We start from the raw sequence: 18,646 nt of genomic DNA, 5'->3' as shown, positions 1-18,646 counted from the left end.
GGGTCTTGGGAGGTGGAAAAGTGGCAGGGTTTAGGGAGATGATTTCATTGGGCCTAAGCACCTGAAGGCATGGCTGCCAATGGTAGGATGAAAGGAGGGGGTGGGGGAGACGACCACTAGCCTGGAGGTGGAGGAATGGAGAAATTGGTGAGGGAGAGAATTGTAGAGCTGGAGAAGATAGGGGGGGGGGGGGGGGAAAGAGTTAAACACAAGGATGAAACTTATGTGAGATGTTCGGGGACTGGGAACAATGCAAGGACAGGACTGATGGGCTGGCAGGACTTGGTGTGGGATAGGATAGGGGCAGCAGAGGTTTGGATGAACTGGAATTTATGGTGGGTGGAGGTGGAAGGTTGGCAAAGAGTAATTGAGTCTGGAGGTGACCAAGGCATAAATGAGGGTTTTAATGGCAGATGGGCGGAGGAAGGTGATATTACGGAGATGGAAGTAGGTGGCCTTTATAATGAGGCCAAGGAGTTGTAATTTGGGCTTGGTCAAATAGACGTCAAGTTTGCAATCAGTCTAGCTCAGACTGAGACTGTAGTCAGAGGTGGAGATGGTGTCAGTGGCAAGGCTACGTTGAGTTACGTCACATCTATCACGCAAACAGGCCATTTGTACCCACTGGTCTATGCTGGCGTTTATACTCCACACAAGCCTGTGGGAGCTGACCCCATGTCTCTGGACAATGTTGTGAAGGGATAGTATGTAGGGGAGGCAGCCAAGGATGGGGCACTTTAGGGGTGAGAGGGTGGGATCAGAAGCCATTGCTAGAGATGTTGGATAGTTAACAATAGAATCCAGTAAAGGCATTCCCGCTAAATGGAAGGAAGGGTGATGGGATTGACCATGTTGCAGGCTGGGGAGGGATAACGCAACACTGTCATGAATGTTGTTTATGGCTTTAGTCAGGGCTGTTTCACTGCACTGGACTAATCCAGAAAATGTACCTCTTGTAAATTTATTCCATTATAAAGAGATGCTGATATACTGTAATTCTACAACTGCTTTTGTCCTTCAACCTCACAGGCTCAGTGCCCCAAGCCTACTCTTCATCTATTGGCTGTATTTCAATCCCAGTGGAGAGGACATCTACATCCCTGTCCAGAGTTGGATCAACCAACTGTTGAATGTGTCTGTGGCCAATCTAAGACATGGAAAAGCTGTGTTGTTTTCAATATCAGTTGAAGGTAAGTCAAGTGATTGAAGAAAATTCAAAATGCTTTAATATGTAGCTTTACAGAATATAATTATAGTCTGCAACTCGGAAAAGAAACTATTTAATGGGGGTCAGCAATGTTTTACAGAAAATGAATCCTTAATTGCTTTGATTATATTTAAAAGATAGAAAAAAGATTGTTGACTGTTTGATATATTTTTTAAATTCTACAGATGTGGATGAATGCTCATCTGGGCCATCGATGTGTGATCCTGAGGCCAACTGTTTTAATGCCTTTGGTTCCTATTCTTGTCAATGTATGAAGGGATTTGAGGATCATTCTCCAACTGGTTCTGGCATCAACTGTGTCCAGAATGTGAAATCAGGTATTTATGAATTGATGAACATGTGCAAGAATCAAAATAGGTCCTACCGGTCTAGCAAAATACGTCAATAAATTGTATGAATTTTGGCTTTAGGAAGTGAAAACTGTAACTGTTAAGTGTCCATGTTTCCCCACTAATGTACATGTTATCTGAGCACATTCCTAGCAAAACCTGTTGTAAGAATCTCCTATGGAACAGACACTGACTAACAGGACTCTGTTCAAAGTTCCCATTCTAGCTTAGTTTTAAAGGCATTAATATTTTCTCAATTATTTCCACAATGACCTCTCAATATGTTTACAATGTAAACAGTTTAAGGCTCTGTTTAAAGGGTGAATGTCCAAGTATTGAGAGCACTGAACCCTGTTACAAGATCCATTGTATTGAGAGCACTGAGCCCTGTTACAAGATCCATTGTATTGAGAGCACTGAGCCCTGTTACAAGATCCATTGTATTGAGAGCACTGAGCCCTGTTACAAGATCCATTGTATTGAGAGCCTTCAAATAGGAAATAGAGAAAATGACATCCATTCTTTTTTTTAAAAAAAAGGCTTCATTGCAACCGGACACTTCCTGACCTGCCATGAATTAATAGAATCATAGAAGTTTACAACATGGAAACAGGCCCTTCGGCCCAACATGTCCATGTCGCCCAGTTTATACCATTAAGCTAGTCCCAATTGCCTGCACTTGGCCCATATCCCTCTATACCCATCTTACCCATGTAACTGTCCAAATGCTTTTTAAAAGACAAAATTGTACCCGCCTCTACTACTGCCTCTGGCAGCTCGTTCCAGACACTCACCACCCTTTGAGTGAAAAAATTGCCCCTCTGGACCCTTTTGTGTATCTCCCCTCTCTCCTTAAGTCTATGCCCCCTTGTTATAGACTCCCCTACCTTTGGGAAAAGATTTTGGCTATCTACCTTATCTATGCCCCTCATTATTTTATAGACTTCTATAAGATCACCCCTAAACCTCCTACTCTCCAGGGGAAAAAAGTCTCAGTCTATCCAACCTCTCCCTCTCAGTCAAACCATCAAGTCCCGGTAGCATCCTAGTAAATCTTTTCTGCACTCTTTCTAGTTTAATAATATCCTTTCTATAATAGGGTGACCAGAACTGTACACAGTACTCCAAGTGTGGCCTTACTGATGTCTTGTACAACTTCAAGACATCCCAACTCCTGTATTCAATGTTCTGACCAATGAAACCAAGCATGCCGAATGCCTTCTTCACCACCCTATCCACCTGTGACTCCACTTTCAAGGAGCTATGAACCTGTACTCCTGGATCTCTTTGTTCTATAACTCTCCCCAACGCCCTACCATTAACTGAGTAGGTCCTGGCCCGATTCGATCTACCAAAATGCATCACCTCACATTTATCTAAATTAAACTCCATCTGCCATTCATTGGCCCACTGGCCCAATTTAATGAATCTTATAAATCTGCCTTTATCATAATCCTGAGAAATCGCTGCCTTTCCAACTTCTAATTGGCCTTTTAGAAATTAGATCTCTGCCTCTGCTTGTCTGCAGAACCTAATTTTTCTTTTGTACAAGGGTACATCTGGTGCTGTCACTTAATTGAGAAACCATGTATCCTTTAACTTAAATTCCCTAGTCTTTGATGCAATCCCTTTTGGAGGTTTTTGAAAATAAGTAGCAAAGAATGACGGATAAGGACACAGGATTATAAGGTTTGTTAATGGAAAAGAAATTGGCTAAAATTTGTCTTTTATTTGAACTGTGTGTAATTCTTGACACCCTGTTCTGAATCTGCAGCATTTTCCCTTTTTTTGAATCCTGTAGTCCATTCTTCAGTCCACCATATCCTCCCACCCATCTATGGTCACTCACAGTGTCTCAATTTTAGCAAAATGACACTGTTGCCATGGAGCTTTCTCAGCCTCCATAGTGGCAAATCACAACTGGCAAATCACACTCAATACAGGCAATAAGAAAAAAAACCTCTTACACCAACAATTGTTCACCTTATTGAAAAGGGCAGGTAGTGGAAGTAATATTGCACTTGGTTTTAATATATGCTGTTCATGTGCAAAGCCATTATCTAGAAGCCAAGTGTCCCCAGTTGTCATGTAGGTATTTTCTTCTTGCAGAATCTGGCTTTGGGTCTTCACTTGGTTTACAGGAAATCCTAGCTGGTATTATCCTTTGTGTAGTTTTGATCCTGGCAGTAATCTTAACGCTCCTTTTTGTGGTGAGTAAAAGACTAAATAAAAGGGTCTTTGATGCTTGTAACCAGAGTTCAGATGGTTCATTTCCAAGACCTCAACCTTCATTTCTTCAAGAAGAATTGAGAAGGGGAAGATCATTGGTCTTTACATCTTGTGAAACCAAAAATAACTCTGTGTTCTTCACAAAATTTGAGCCACTTGAAGATATGGTTGGACAACAGCTGAATTGTACAGAGTTTAGCAAAGTACAAAAACGATTGTCTGATGAGACACCATGTTTGTAAGAGTGTGATAGGATTGGAAAGTAATTGGCTTGCTAATATTTTGATTTACTTTTTTTCTAACTTTTGAGTACAGTGTCTAATGAACATTTGTAACACTGAACACTGCTGAAAATTCTAGTGTATGACACTAGTATATACAATTAGTATTTCTTCAAATCATCTATCATTGTTGTAGGGTAGCAATCTGCATAATCCAAATGTTAAGTTTGAGTAGATGTGGCTGCAGCTTTGATAGCCTAGGTTCTAACTTTCCCTAAAAAAAACCATTCTTTAATGACTGTTTTGTATCTTCTTATCAATTTTTTTTGTTTCCTTTTTTCAAACCTAATCTGATTAAACCCTATGAATAGGATCAAAGCTTGGAATGATTTGGGGATAAATTCTCATTTCCCCAATCCAGTTTTGTTGCTGATCTCCAGTCTTTGGATGACTTTACATCATCTGAGCTGGTCAAGATGTAACTGTACCAGGTGAAGAACAGAATGTACAATAGGAGGAAGAATATGTATTTTCCACTGTTTCTAAAATATATATATAAATATTTCTGCACTGCTGGTCAATTTGGAATGCCATTCAGTCAAATATTTGTTTTCACTGGCTATTAAAATGCAAATATTTCTTAAGGATAAGCAGAAAATAATTGCTGTTGAAATTTAATACTTAATTTTCAGTGGATTATGCATCAATTGCTATGTAGATTTGAATATTAAATTACTTTCAAGGGCAGGAAATTTAAAGTGACAGTGTTCGAATGGGAATCTGTAAACCTAAATCTTCTGATTCATGTGATTGGATAATTGAGGCTTTAAACTTGCAAAGCTATTTATGGGCTCAAGGATCCACTATCATTGGCTGCTTCAGTTTACCAGGATACAGGCCCCTAAATGGAGAACGTTATTGTCTGTTGTTTTTGTTGTTTATATAGCATGGAACTGTGTCATTATCCAAGAGTTAATATTATAGTATTATCTGTTTTGAGATTATGACTGTGAATACGTTGTCCTGGATTGAGTTTAAACAGCACACTTGTATTAACTCATCCAAATGTCCATTTAAAATGCCATATTTGGAAGTGAAAATAAATGCTGGCTCCTTTAAAATACTTGTATGTTTTTTTTAAAATCTAAATCTGCCCTAGAACACTCTGGTTTTGTAAATTAAAGCATTTACACCTTGCCTGTGGTAAGAAAATATTCCTTTTACATCAAGAACTTCTAAATCCAGCTCTTTTAGCTCTCAAAATATATATGTAGACCATTAGTGTATTCAGAAGAATAACCTTTTTTACTATAATGAAAAAGGCATGGGATCTAAACTTCTGTTGAAAGAAAGCCTTGCCTTTTTAAACAGCATGTTAAAATATTCCACATAAAATGTTAAACTTTGGTGCAGACTCTACAATCACCCCTGCAATCCTGGCAGTCATTCACTTTTTTTCAAAACTGATTATATATCACAGGATATTAGGTATTATGTATTTGGATTTTATTAAAAATATGGAATTTTTAGAAGTTTTTTGAAAAACATTGTAAATAAAATTCTGGGGGAACAGAAACTTGAGTGAATTGTGAGTTGGAGTCCAGTTTCCAAACAGAACCTCGATTCAGTGGAATCTGCATCAAATAATGAACAGTCTTTGATACCACCAGTTTGCACATTGTCTGAGGGAGCAGACACTGACTTACAATTATGAACTGAGGCCCCGTCTGCCCTCAAACACAAGAGCCCAAGGCACTATTCAAAGAGCAGGGGAGTTCTCCCTGGTGTCCTGGTCAATAGTTATACCTCAACCAATAACAGAAAAATAGATTATCTGGTCTCTTAACTCACTGCTGTTTGTGGGGGCCTTGATGTGGGCAAATCACCTGCCATCTTTCCCTTCACTTAAAGGATTTTCTGGGGGTGAATGATCATATGATAAAATTTCATAGAGTTTGAGTGATGTAATTAAGTCTGAAACTAGGGTCTTAAATTTAAACAAGTCCAATGATGTAGATATGAGGGGTGAGTTGGCTGAGGTAGATTGAGAAATTAGATTAAAGGATATGATGGTAGAAAAGCAATGGTGAACATTTAAAGAAATAATTCATAATTCCCAACAAATATACATTCCCTTGAGGAATAAAACTCCCCAGGAAAAGTGATCCAACTGTGGTTAACTAGAGAAGTTAAGGATCGTATTAGATTAAAAGAGCCTTAACACTGCCAAAAAGAGGAGCAAGCCTGAGGGTTTAGAAATCAGCAAAGGATAACCAAGAAATTGATAGAGGGAGAAAATTGAATGAGATTAAACTAGCAAAAAATATAAAACCAGATTGTAAAAGCTTCTAAAAGTATATAAAAAGGAAGAGCATAGCAAAAGTAAACATGGGTCCCTTGGAGGCTGGAACATGAGAAACTATAATGGGGAATAAGGAAATAGCAGAGGCATTAAGCAAATATTTTGTATCTGTCTTCACAGTAGAAGACACAAATACCAGAAATAGTGAGGAACCAAGGGTCTAATGAGTGGGAGGAATTTGAAGTAATTAAGATTAGTAGAGAGAGTTTTAGAAAAATTAATGGAACTAAAGGGCAAAAGGGTAACTAGGGAGAGAGTAGGGCCTCTTAAGGATCAACAAGGTCATCTAAGTGCGGAACCACAAGAGATGGGTGAGATCCTAAATGAATATTTCACATCGGTATTTACGGTTGAGAAAGGCATGGATGTTAGGGAACTTGGGGAAATAAATAGTGATGTCTTGAGGAGTGTACATATTACAGAGAGGGAGGTGCTGGAAGTCTTAACGCGCATCAAGGTAGATAAATCTCCGGGACCTGATGAAATGTATCCCAGGACGTTATGGGAGGTTAGGGAGGAAATTGCGGGTCCCCTAGCAGAGATATTTGAATCATCCACCGCTACAGGTGAGGTGCCTGAAGATTGGAGGGTAGCAAATGTTGTGCCTTTGTTTAAGAAGGGCGGCAGGGAAAAGCCTGGGAACTACAGACCAGTGAGCCTGACATCTGTAGTGGGTAAGTTGTTAGAGGGTATTCTGAGGGACAGGATCTACAGGCATTTGGAGAGGCAGGGACTAATTAGGAACAGTCAGCATGGTTTTGTGAGAGGAAAATCATGTCTCACGAATTTGATTGAGTTTTTTGAAGGGGTAACCAAGAAGATAGATGAGGGCTGTGCAGTAGACGTGGTCTACATGGACTTCAGCAAAGCATTTGACAAGGTACCGCATGGTAGGTTGTTACATAAGGTTAAATCTCATGGGATCCAAGGTGAGGTAGCCAATTGGATACAAAATTGGCTTGACGACAGAAGACAGAGGGTGGTTGTCGAGGGTTGTTTTTCAAACTGGATGCCTGTGTCCAGCGGTGTGCCTCAGGGATCGGTGCTGGGTCCGCTGTTATTTGTTATTTATATTAATGATTTGGATGAGAATTTAGGAGGCATGGTTAGTAAGTTTGCAGATGACACCAAGATTGGTGGCATTGTGGACAGTGAAGAAGGTTATCTAGGATTGCAACGGGATCTTGATAAATTGGGCCAGTGGGCCGATGAATGGCAGATGGAGTTTAATTTAGATAAATGTGAGGTGATGCATTTTGGTAGATCGAATCGGGCCAGGACCTACTCCGTTAATGGTAGGGCGTTGGGGAGAGTTATAGAACAAAGAGATCTAGGAGTACAGATTCATAGCTCCTTGAAAGTGGAGTCACAGGTGGATAGGGTGGTGAAGAAGGCATTCAGCATGCTTGGTTTCATTGGTCAGAACATTGAATGCAGGAGTTGGGATGTCTTGTTGAAGTTGTACAGGGCATTGGTGAGGCCACACTTGGAGTACTGTGTACAGTTCTGGTCACCCTATTATAGAAAGGATATTATTAAACTAGAAAGAGTGCAGAAAAGATTTACTAGGATGCTACCGGGACTTGATGGTTTGACTTACAGGGAGAGGTTAGACAGACTGGGACTTTATTCCCTGGAGAGTAGGAGGTTAAGGGGTGATCTTATAGAAGTCTATAAAATAATGAGGGGCATAGATAAGGTCGATAGTCAAAATCTTTTCCCAAAGGTAGGGGAGTCTATAACGAGGGGGCACAGATTTAAGGTGAGAGGGGAGAGATACAAAAGGATCCAGAGGGGCAATTTTTTCACTCAAAGGGTGGTGAGTGTCTGGAACGAGCTGCCAGAGGCAGTAGTAGAGGCGGGTACAATTTTGTCTTTTAAAAAGCATTTGGACAGTTACATGGGGAAGATGGGTATCGAGGGATATGGGCCAAGTGCAGGCAATTGGGACTAGCTTAGTGGTATAAACTGGGCGACATGGACATGTTGGGCCGAAGGGCCTGTTTCCATGTTGTAACTTCTATGATTCTACTTCTATGATTCTATAAAAGCTGACAAATCCCCAGACCTGATGGCCTACATCCTAGAGATTTAAGAGGCGGTTGCAGAGATAGTAGATGCATTGGTTGTGATCTTCGAGCATTCCCTAGATTCTAGAACAGTCCCTGTGGATTGGAAGGTAGCAAATGTAACCCCACTATTCAAGAAAGAGAAAAAAACTGCAGACCAGTTAGCTTGATGTCAGCCATTGGGGAAAAATGCTAGAATCCATTATTAAGGATGTAGTAACAGGGCACTTTACCTGATCATATTGTGATTTTCTGAGTCAACATGGTTTTATGAAAGGGAAATTGTTTGACAAATCTACTGGAGTTTTTTTTGAGGATATAACTAGCAGGGTAGATAAAGGGGAACCAGTGATTGTAGTATATTTGGATTTTCAAAAGGCATTTGATAAGGTGCCACACAAGAGGTTGTCACACAAGATTGGGGCTCATGAGATTGGGGTAATATATTAATGACTTAGATGAAGGGACCGAGTGTAATGTATCCAAGTTTGCTGATGATACAAAGCTTGGTGGGAAAGTAAGCTGTGAGGAGGACACAGTCTACAAAGGGATATAGACAGGTTAATTGAGTGGGCAAGAAGGTGGCAGATGAAGTATAATGTGGAGAAATGTGAAGTTACTCACTTTGGTAGGAAGAATGGGAAAAACAGAATATTTTTTAAAATGGTGAGAAACTATTAAATGTTGGTGTTGAGAGATTTGGGTGTCCTTGTACAAGAAACGCAAAAAGTTAGCATGCAGGTACAGTAAGCAATTAGGAAGGCAAATAGTACGTTGGCCTTTATTGCAAGGGGGTTGGAGTACAAGAGTAAAGAAGTCTTGCTACAATTGTACAGGGCTTTGGTGAGACCTCACCTGGAGTACTGTGTACAGTTTTGGTCTCCTTACCTAAGGAAGGATATACTTGCCTTAGAGGTGGTGCAACGAAGGTTCACTAGATTAATTCCTGGGGTGAGAGGGTTGTCCTATGAGGAGAGATTGAGTAGAATGGGCCGATACTCTGGAGTTTCGAAGAATGAGAGGTGATCTCATTGAAACATGTATGATTTTGAGGGGGCTTGACAGGGTAGATGCTGAAAGGCTGTTTCCCCTGGCTGGAGAGACTAGAACTAGGGGACATGGTCTTAAGTTTCCAACCCCTTATCTTGAGACTGAGATGAGGATGAATTTCTTCACTTGGAGGGCAGTGAATATTTGGAATTCTCTACCCCAGAGGGCTGTGGATGCTCAGTCATTGGATTGACTGGGAATGAAGTCCAACTTTTTAAAATTGATTCTTTGGATGTGGGCATCACTGGCAAGACTGGCATTTATTGCCCAACCCTAGTTGCCTTTTGAGAAGGTGGTGATGAGCCGCCACCTTGAACCGCTGCAGTCCGTGTGGTGACGGTTCTCCCACAGTGCTGTGCAGTAGGGAGTTCTAGGATTTTGACCCAGTGACGATGAAGGAACGGCGATATATTTCCAAGTCAGGAAGGTGTGCGACTTGGAGGGGAACGTGCAGGTGGTGGTGTTCCCATGTGTCTGCTGCCCTTGTCCTTCTAGGTGGTAGAGGTCACGGGTTTGGGAGGTGCTGTCGAAGAAGCCTTGGCGAGTTGCTGCAGTGCATCCTGTGGATGGCACACACTGCAGCCACTGTGCGCCGGTGGTGAAGGGAGTGAATGTTCAGGCCAGTATCCTCTATGATATCAAGCTTCTTGAGTTGTTGAAGCTGCATCTATCCAGGCAAGTGGAGAGTATTCCATCACACTCCTGACTTGTGCCTTGTAGATGGTGGAAAGGCTTTGGGGAGTCAGGAGGTGAGCAACTTGCCACACAATACCCAGCCTCTGACCTAGTTAGGTCCTCTTGTTGGAGATGGTCATTGCCTGGCACTTGTCTGGCGTGAATGTCACTTATCAGCCCAAGCCTGGATGTTGTCCTGGACCTGCTGCATGTGGGCATGGACTGCTTCCTTATCTGAGGGGTTGAGTGTGGAACTGAACACTGCAATCATCAGTGAACATCCCCATTTCTGACCTTATGATGGAGGGAAGGTCATTGATGAAGCAGCTGAAGATATTTGGGCCTAGGACACTGCCCTGAGGAACTCCTGCAGCAATGTCCTGGGGCTGAGATGATTGGCTGCCAACAACCACTGCCATCTTCCTTTCTGCCAGGTATGACTCTAGCCACTGGAGAGTTCTCCCCGATCCCACTGACCCCAGTTTTACTAGGGCTTCTTGGTGCCACACTCTGTCAAATGCCACCTTGATGTCAAGGGCAGTCACTCTCACCTCACCTCTGGAATTCGGCTCTTTTGTCCATGTTTGGACCAAGGCTGTAATGAGGTCTGGAGCTGAGTGGTCCTATAGCTGAAATAAGCTTTGTACGTTTAATATGAGAAGCGCAGGCTGGTGAGGCAGTTCACTCAGCTGCAGACTGTTGAATTTCCCAGGTTGGGTGGAGTAGAAATGGTTACTATCTGGTGGCTTTGGACAATTGGGAAGAAATCAATAAAACCTCCAGCCTAGGCAGGTGAGCTGAGTTTGTGCCAAGCTTTGGGGGATAGAAGGATGGGTGGGATGGGGAGGGAGTAAGAAGAGGGATGGGGAGGGACTAAGACTGATGGTGGTTGGTAGTTTGGACAGTAGGCAGATAGGAGTAGCTTGAATTTTTTTGTGCAGTGGGGTGTTGCATTTTTCTGTCTGAAGGTCTTTTGTGGGCCATTGGGAGAGGGGTTTGGGCTTTTTGTTCGTCAGTGTTTTGAATTTTTTTATGTATTTGGCCTCATATTTCTGAAGTATGCACGGCAAAGGTTGAGTGTCTCAATCTTGTCCCTCGTAGTTGTAATTTCACTCCCAATATTTACATCATCTCAACAGTGCAAACGGGCCATTTGGCCCAACTGGTCCGTGCCGGTATTTATGCTCGGCACGAGTCCCCTCCCACCCCTCTTCATCTAACCCTATCAACATATCCTTTTATTCCTTTCTCCCTTGTGTTTATCTAGCTTCCCCTTAAATGCATCTATGCTCTTCGTCTCAACTACTCCTTGTGGTAGCGAGTTCCACATTCTTACCACTCTTTGGGTAAAGAAGTTTCTCCTGAATTCCCTATTGGATTTATTAGTGACTATCTTATAGTTGTGATCTCCCTAATTTTGGATGCCCCCACAAGTGACGATATCTTCTCTGTCTACCCTATCAAATCCTTTTATTATCTTAAAGACCTCAATCAGGTCACCCCTCAGTCTTTTTTCTGGAGAAGAGTCTCAGCCTTTCCTGATGAGGATATCCCCTCAGTTCTGGTATCATCCTTGTGAATCTTTTTTTCACCCTCTCCAATGCCTCTACATCCTTTCTAGAATATGGCGACCAGAACTGTGCACAGTATTCGAAGTGAGGTCTAATCAAGGCTCTATACAAGTTTAACATAACTTCTCTGCTTTTCAATTCTATCCCTCTAGAAATGAACCCCAGTGCTTGGTTTGCTTTTTTTTGGTGGCCTTATTAACCTGCGGCGCTACTTTGTGATTTTTGTATCTGTTCCCCCAGATCCCTCTGCTCCTCTCCCCCATTTAGACTCTTATTATCCAAGCAGTGTGTGGCCTCCTTATTCTTCCTACCAAAATACACCACCTCACACTGATCTATATTGAAATTCATTTGACAATTACACACCTATCCTGCAAGTTTATTAATGTCTTCCTGTATTTTGACACTTTCTTCCTTTTTCTATATATGTAATAGAGCCTCTGCTATCTCCTCCCTAACTTCTTTTCTTTTAATATGTGCGGATGCAATCCATCCAGACCAGGGATTTAGGGGTTTTTATCCTCTCTCTAAGTTTGATTAGTTTATCAATTATCTTCCCCCTCACCCCTCTCTATCGTCAATGTTTTTTTTATATCTTTGATCTCCTCTAATGTCTCCCTGGTAAACACCAAGGCAAAGTGATGATTTTAAAAACTAAGAAATAATTGTTTTTCTTGGCTTGTTTGATCACATCAGCTGCTTTCATTGTCTCCACTCATTTATCAGTAGGTCAGGTGTGTTTTAGAGGCAAAGATGGAGGTGAAAGAATTCCGAATTGAAATGTTTAAAATCACTAAAATGATTTGTCTCAAATCAAAAAGTCTAGAACCAAAGAACCAAAAGATTTGACAGCCCACCCACAAGTTGGATTAAAGTGCATTTCCTTCCAAAGTATTCTTTATCCTGTCAAATATCATGGGAGCACAAACTGATGATTGTGTGCTTGACTCCGTTCTGTTCATCAGTCTTTTACAACAAGGAAATTACCAGTTGTACTAGGGTCCTTTTGCTGATAACCAACTCCTCTGTGAAAGATGGCTGGCAACTGAATCATTTCAGAGGAATGAATAGAACTGGGAGATTTCAGTGCTGAGGAGATTGTCTCTGACTCTTGTCCACCTGAGCTCTGTTGTATATCCAACTCTCAAAGTACAGATATGAAAATACAGTTTCTTGGTTGGGCAAATCTTTTTGAGCTGCATTTGGGTGAACAGTGAAGGTGATTAGAAAAGCTGGTAGAATGATACAAATCCTCAAAGTATACTTGTTAGTAATAATTTTTATAAACATTCAATCTCTTGTTTTGATGCAGAACAACTCTAGTGGGTCCCTAACATTTACACTTCATACAGCCACTACAACACTGATTCACAGGCTGCATAGATAAAGCATTTATTCACCATCTGTAACTTGTACCTTGGTCATAAACCGATTCACTGCAGTGTCTTGGGTCAATCTAAGAAATCTTCACTTAAGTGGTGAAGATTCATCCACTGCTTCTCACACATGGACTCTCTCATAGGCTCATCACCTGGTAGTTGGTTTCTTGAGCACAAAAGTTAAAATGTAGTTAACTGTTTGTCCAAGCTTAGGATATTTTGACCATTTTCAACTGTGAGGATTTGAAAATGAATTACTTTTTAATGTGTTTTTAAAGCAAATGTGTGTTTAAGTTTTTAAAAGGCTCCTGGACACAGTTGTAAAAGTGTGTTTTTGTCCTGAGGAAATTTGGAATATCTTGTCATCAATTTGTTGGCATGTGTGAATATTGAAATAACACCTCACATTGGTATTTTTCAAAAAAAAACTTTTTTGATCCCTTTCTGTGAAGGGGCAGGATCGAGAATAGACAGGGACCTGCTAGAAGAGGAGACTCTGTCTTGAGCTGTGGGCTAGAATACAGAGGAGTCATTCGGTTTGAAGTAAGATGATCCACTGATGTGGGGGTAGTGTAATGTGTTCATTATGTGTATAATGCTGTGGATGCTGAGTCATTGAGTATATTCAAGACTGAGATCAATAGATTTTTGAACTCCAGGGGAATCGAGGTTTTGGAGATCAGGCGGGAAAGTGGAGTTGAGGTCAAAGATCAGCCATGATCTTATTGAATCATGGGGCAGGCTCTTCTATTTCTTACCAATCTTGGCATATTATAAGAATGTTTTACTTATTTCAATCAGATTGTTCTGATTGAATTCACCTGATGTGAAATAAAGTACTTTTTCACATTGAATAGTGTCTGTCCAAGTTTTGGTCAGTCTTTGGAGAAATTGAAGAAGTGCATAGGTGAAAGACACAAATATCTGTTGCATCCCTTGAGTCTCACTGTCATACATGTATGTAAACAATCTTACAACACCAAGTTATAGTCCAACAATTTTATTTGAAAATCACAAGCTTTCAGAGGCTTCCTCCTTCGTCAGCTTGTGATTTTCAAATAAAACAGTTGGACTATAACTTGGTGTTGTAAGATTGTTTACATTTGTCAACCCCAGTCCATCACCGGCATCTCCACATCGTCATACATGTAGATATAGGCAGAGTGTCAACTCCCATAGAAGAAAGACATTCAGACACTAAGGCAAGTGATTAATGCCATTCAACCCAAGAAGGTATCTACCACAGACCTGAATTTCTAACTGTTGCCATTTGCTGAAGTAAGTGTTCGGTGCTGGGGAGGTTCTGGGTTGTTTGTTGGCACAAGTGCAGAGGTACCTTAGGAAACTTGTGTACTCTATAAAAAGTGAAAGGGACCTGGCCCATCTCTGCCTCAGCTCATCTGCTGAAACCCTCATCAGTGTTTTTGTTACCTCTAGTCTCAACTATTCCAATGCTCTCCTGGTCAGCCTCCCATCTTCCACACTCCATAATCTCAAGCTCATCCAAAACTCTGCCTGTGTCCTAACTCGCATCAAGTTCCATTCACCCAACACCCCTGTGCTCACTTGCATAGGCTACCAGTCCAGGAACATGATCTTTAAAATTTTTTATCCTAGTGTTCAATTAAGTATATCGCCATTCCGTTGCTGGGTCAGTATCCTGGAACTCCCTACCTAACAGCACTGTGGGAGAACCTTCACCACACGGACTGCAGCGGTTCAAGAAGGCGGCTCACCACCACCTTCTCGAGGGCAATTAGGGATGGGCAATAAATGCTGGCCTTGCCAGCAATGCCCACATCCCATGAAGGAATTTTTTTTAAAAATTTTTAAAAATCCCTCCACAGCCTCACCTTCCCTATCTCAGCATTCTCCTCCAGCCCTACAACCCTCAAGGACTGAGTTTCCCCCAACTCTGGAGCAGCAACCCTTGTTTTCCATTCCTTCCCCTTGTACCCAAGTCTTGATTTAGGATCCTACAAATCCAATCTGGATTAGTGTCGATGCAGGTGATGGAACAGTGCATCATTCTGGTCATTTTCAGACTCTTAAAAATGTACCTTTTTAAAAGATGGTGTATCTTGTTTTGAATTCTGTCTTATATCCTATAGTTTTTGCTCAATTTAGTGTCTGGGTTCAGTGAGAAATTAAGATGTCCTCAGTTTTACAAATGGTTATTCATCTTGGGAGCTTCACTTCTTGAAAAAGTTGGGCTTTTGTGTGACTATATGGCTGAGTCATTTCAAATACATCCCATTACTTGTGGGAAGTGTCATTCCAACAAAGTGAAATTACCAACTTGTTACTTACTAAAGAGCACCATTGTCCTATGGACCGAGACACATATTGGACAAGTACAGGGATCTTTATTCTACATCTGACCCATGGTTATAATCTGACTTGGGATTGTTTCTTCATGTTGACTGGTATAAAGTTGGAAAACATTTCATTCCCTCACACTGTTATCACCCAACTTGAATACACACTTTTTTTTAAAAAAAAAAGTACATTTTAAAATTTCTCCTTTCAGAAGTGGAGAGTTTCTCTCCAAACTCCTTTGCCACGAGGAGCTGTCACGTGATGATTGAAGGAGACTCTGGTGAATTCTTCTCTCCAGCTTACCCCGCCACTTACGATGAGCACATCTGGTGCAACTGGACCATCGCAGCATTTAAATGGAAACTTATTCAAATGCGAATCAGTGGATTCCTATCTGGGGAGAATTGTGAACAGAATCAGGATGAAATTGTCATTCAAGAGCCTGCACAAATGGTTGGTCATGTGGTACAAGCCTGTCTCAACAAAACTCGTCACTATTTTGTCATTCGTGCTTTGTCAGTGTGTGTCATGCTCTTCTCTAAGGCAAATCCAAACCACTCAAACAGACATTTCCATGTAACATATTACATGTACAAACACAGTAAAACTCCAAGTACGTCATTGGACTCTCTGATGCCACCTACTTTTAAAATATTCCAGCAAGTTTATGTTGCAAAAACCAATGTTAAAACAGAGGTTGCAGCTGATGAAACACAGCAAGAAGTTCAGGCTAAGAATTTGCCACATCGTGAAGCTACAGAGCCCAATTTACAGGGTCATGAGAGACAATGGAGTGATGCTGATCTGCAGGTATTTACACAACACACAGCAAGAATAGGCAACAGGAAGAAATCAGCTGTTGAAAGTGAAGATCTTTCATTTCCTGAGCATAGAGTACAAATTTCTGCTGAACACAGTGTATCAAACTTCAGCGATATTCACCTGTCAAACGTTGTTTTCAAACAAGTGTTCACTCCGTCTGAATTTACAAGACCATTTGGTCCCTTGATAACTTCAGTCTTTCGGCCTGGTTTTCGTGAAGATGCACCTCCCAAATCAACGATAGTTCCACAAAAGTGCTCAGCTACTTCTGAATGGTCCAAGCCTCAAGTCAAAGAAAATGGTGATATTGTGATTGCTCAGGGTATTCCAGAACCTTCAAGGATTGAAAGAAATCTGGTCACTTGCAAGTTTGACAAATTTGGCACCTTCTGTGAACCTCAATACCAGCGGCAAACCTGCAGTTCAACAACTTTAGGGTTTCAGTCTTCTGTACTGAAATCTCCCTTTCAGGAGGAAGTACACTGTATGCCAGCACGGCATTCCATTCACGCTGGCTCTCTTGTAAATCAGCATGTTAAAGACTATTTCAGAGATCAAGTAAGAGAGAGCTCAGAGTGCATCAATCATTTGGATTCTAGTCTTGTTGAACCTCGATCACAGATGATCTACACATCTATAGATCTTGTGCAGTCAGCCATTGGCCATGGCATTACCCCATCCTTCGAATCTGACCAATCGCAGTATGTAGGGTATTCTGTAGATTCAGACAGATTTGATGGAGATTTGAGAAACGTGTTAAAATCGTTTGCCTATACTGAAGGGTGGAGGGAAATGCAAAGCAACCTTATCTTGTCTGAGGCTTCTATTCAGACGACGATTTGTGGCATAGGTGGAGATCTTGAATGTGGACATTTGGAGCATATAAGGACATGGCCATTAAAAACCTCATTGACATATAGACAAATGCAGAGCAAAATTGAACACCCTATGCTCTCTGAGCCTGAGAGCTCCATAGGAACCATCAGATATGGAATGAAAGGAGAATCTGAACTGATTGATTCAGCCAGCCCTGATGGAATGTTGACACCATCATTAACCTCTTCATTGTACAGTTACATGTGGATGAAAACTAAATGCCAGAATTCATACGTGTCTCCGAGTTTTATTCAGAGTGCCATTTATCCAACCCATGAAACAGAATTGCAACTGATTGCACCAACCCACGTACACATGTCGTCTAAAGCAAATTCCAGCGTGATAACTAGAAATGAGTCCTGGATTTATGAAGTAGAATGGCAAATATCGACAGTGAGTATGTGGGTCCTGGTGAGTAATACGCCATCTCTTGATGCAGCACGGACTGATATTGATGCTACGACAAACCTGATTAATGGGACCAGCCTCCTAGATGCTCAATATCTAATTGAGCCGTCCTCTGTTTCACAGACTCCTGTATGGACCATTTTTGGCCCAAAACTGCATGAGGAAGATATTGGTGAGTGTTTCCTGTTTTTGGTGGTGGGATAAAATGGTGAGAGTTTTAACATCTATATATAGTTAGTGAACTTTTGAAACTCATAATTATACAGCTTTTGTATGATTTTTATTTTCCAATACTGTTTTAACGGAGCCTAGACACAAGCTTAGAATTAGCCCGTTGGTTTGCTACAGCCTGAATGTAACGGGACAGTGCTATGGAAGCAGTAATCTTGGACAATAGTCAACCAGCATGTGGCTGGTTCATCAGCCGACTGACCTCTGAGGCACACGTTGCTAACTAAACATTGTTTAAATTCTAGTGATCAGTTCACTTTCCCTGGAACAAATTGCACTCTAACCTTTTATTATCCCTCCAATATATTTTGTATTTATGCATAGTATCCCAGTAAAAGTGGATTGTGATTGGAATGTTGGTAAACTGAAGGATCATAACTTTGAAAGAAGGTTTCCAGTGATGAGCACGGTGGCAGAACGTCCAGCAAGTCATCGGCTTTTTAAAAAAAATAGATTTTTTTTTAATTGAAACCGCTCATTACTTAAAATAAGGCTTTTTCTACTTATTGATTTTGTAACGATCAGTAATGCTTTTATGAAAAGATGTTTGCCAAACATTGTTTTGTTTTGACTAAGAGCCATACATAATTTTCATTACAATGGTGTCCTTTGTAGGTGATTCATTGGTGAGTTGTGTATTTATAAACAAAGTGTGAAATAGTTTTACAAAAATCATACCCCTTTTTAAATATTCTTATTCCAATTTGCACTGATAGGAACTTGTAATCAGTTGTGTATTTAATAGCATAATGTGGACTTCTAGATATATCAATGAGTAGTGTAAAACTTGTAAGATTGGGCTTCGGTCAATAGCTTCATCCCAATACCTGATCAAAGCATTTTCTCTGTCTTATTTCAAGTCTATTTATGCAACTGG

At 41.0% G+C, this 18,646-nt stretch overlaps 1 protein-coding gene across 1 annotated transcript in view; it reads left to right on the top strand.

The window, feature by feature from the left end:
• Positions 1-18,646, top strand: part of zgc:66455 (uncharacterized protein LOC393502 homolog) — a 52,182-nt gene that overhangs the window by 22,640 nt on the left and 10,896 nt on the right. The window contains exons 6-8 of the mRNA XM_067988421.1: positions 1,030-1,190; positions 1,393-1,545; positions 15,644-17,710. Of these exons, the coding sequence (XP_067844522.1) occupies positions 1,030-1,190; positions 1,393-1,545; positions 15,644-17,710 (2,381 nt within the window). The remainder of the gene's footprint in view (positions 1-1,029; positions 1,191-1,392; positions 1,546-15,643; positions 17,711-18,646) is intronic.

Source organism: Heptranchias perlo, chromosome 8, assembly GCF_035084215.1.
Source record: "Heptranchias perlo isolate sHepPer1 chromosome 8, sHepPer1.hap1, whole genome shotgun sequence".
Classification (NCBI taxonomy): Eukaryota; Metazoa; Chordata; class Chondrichthyes; order Hexanchiformes; family Hexanchidae; genus Heptranchias; species Heptranchias perlo.
The sequence above is the reverse complement of the archived record's forward strand: the minus strand, read 5'-3'. Positions and strand labels throughout refer to the sequence as shown.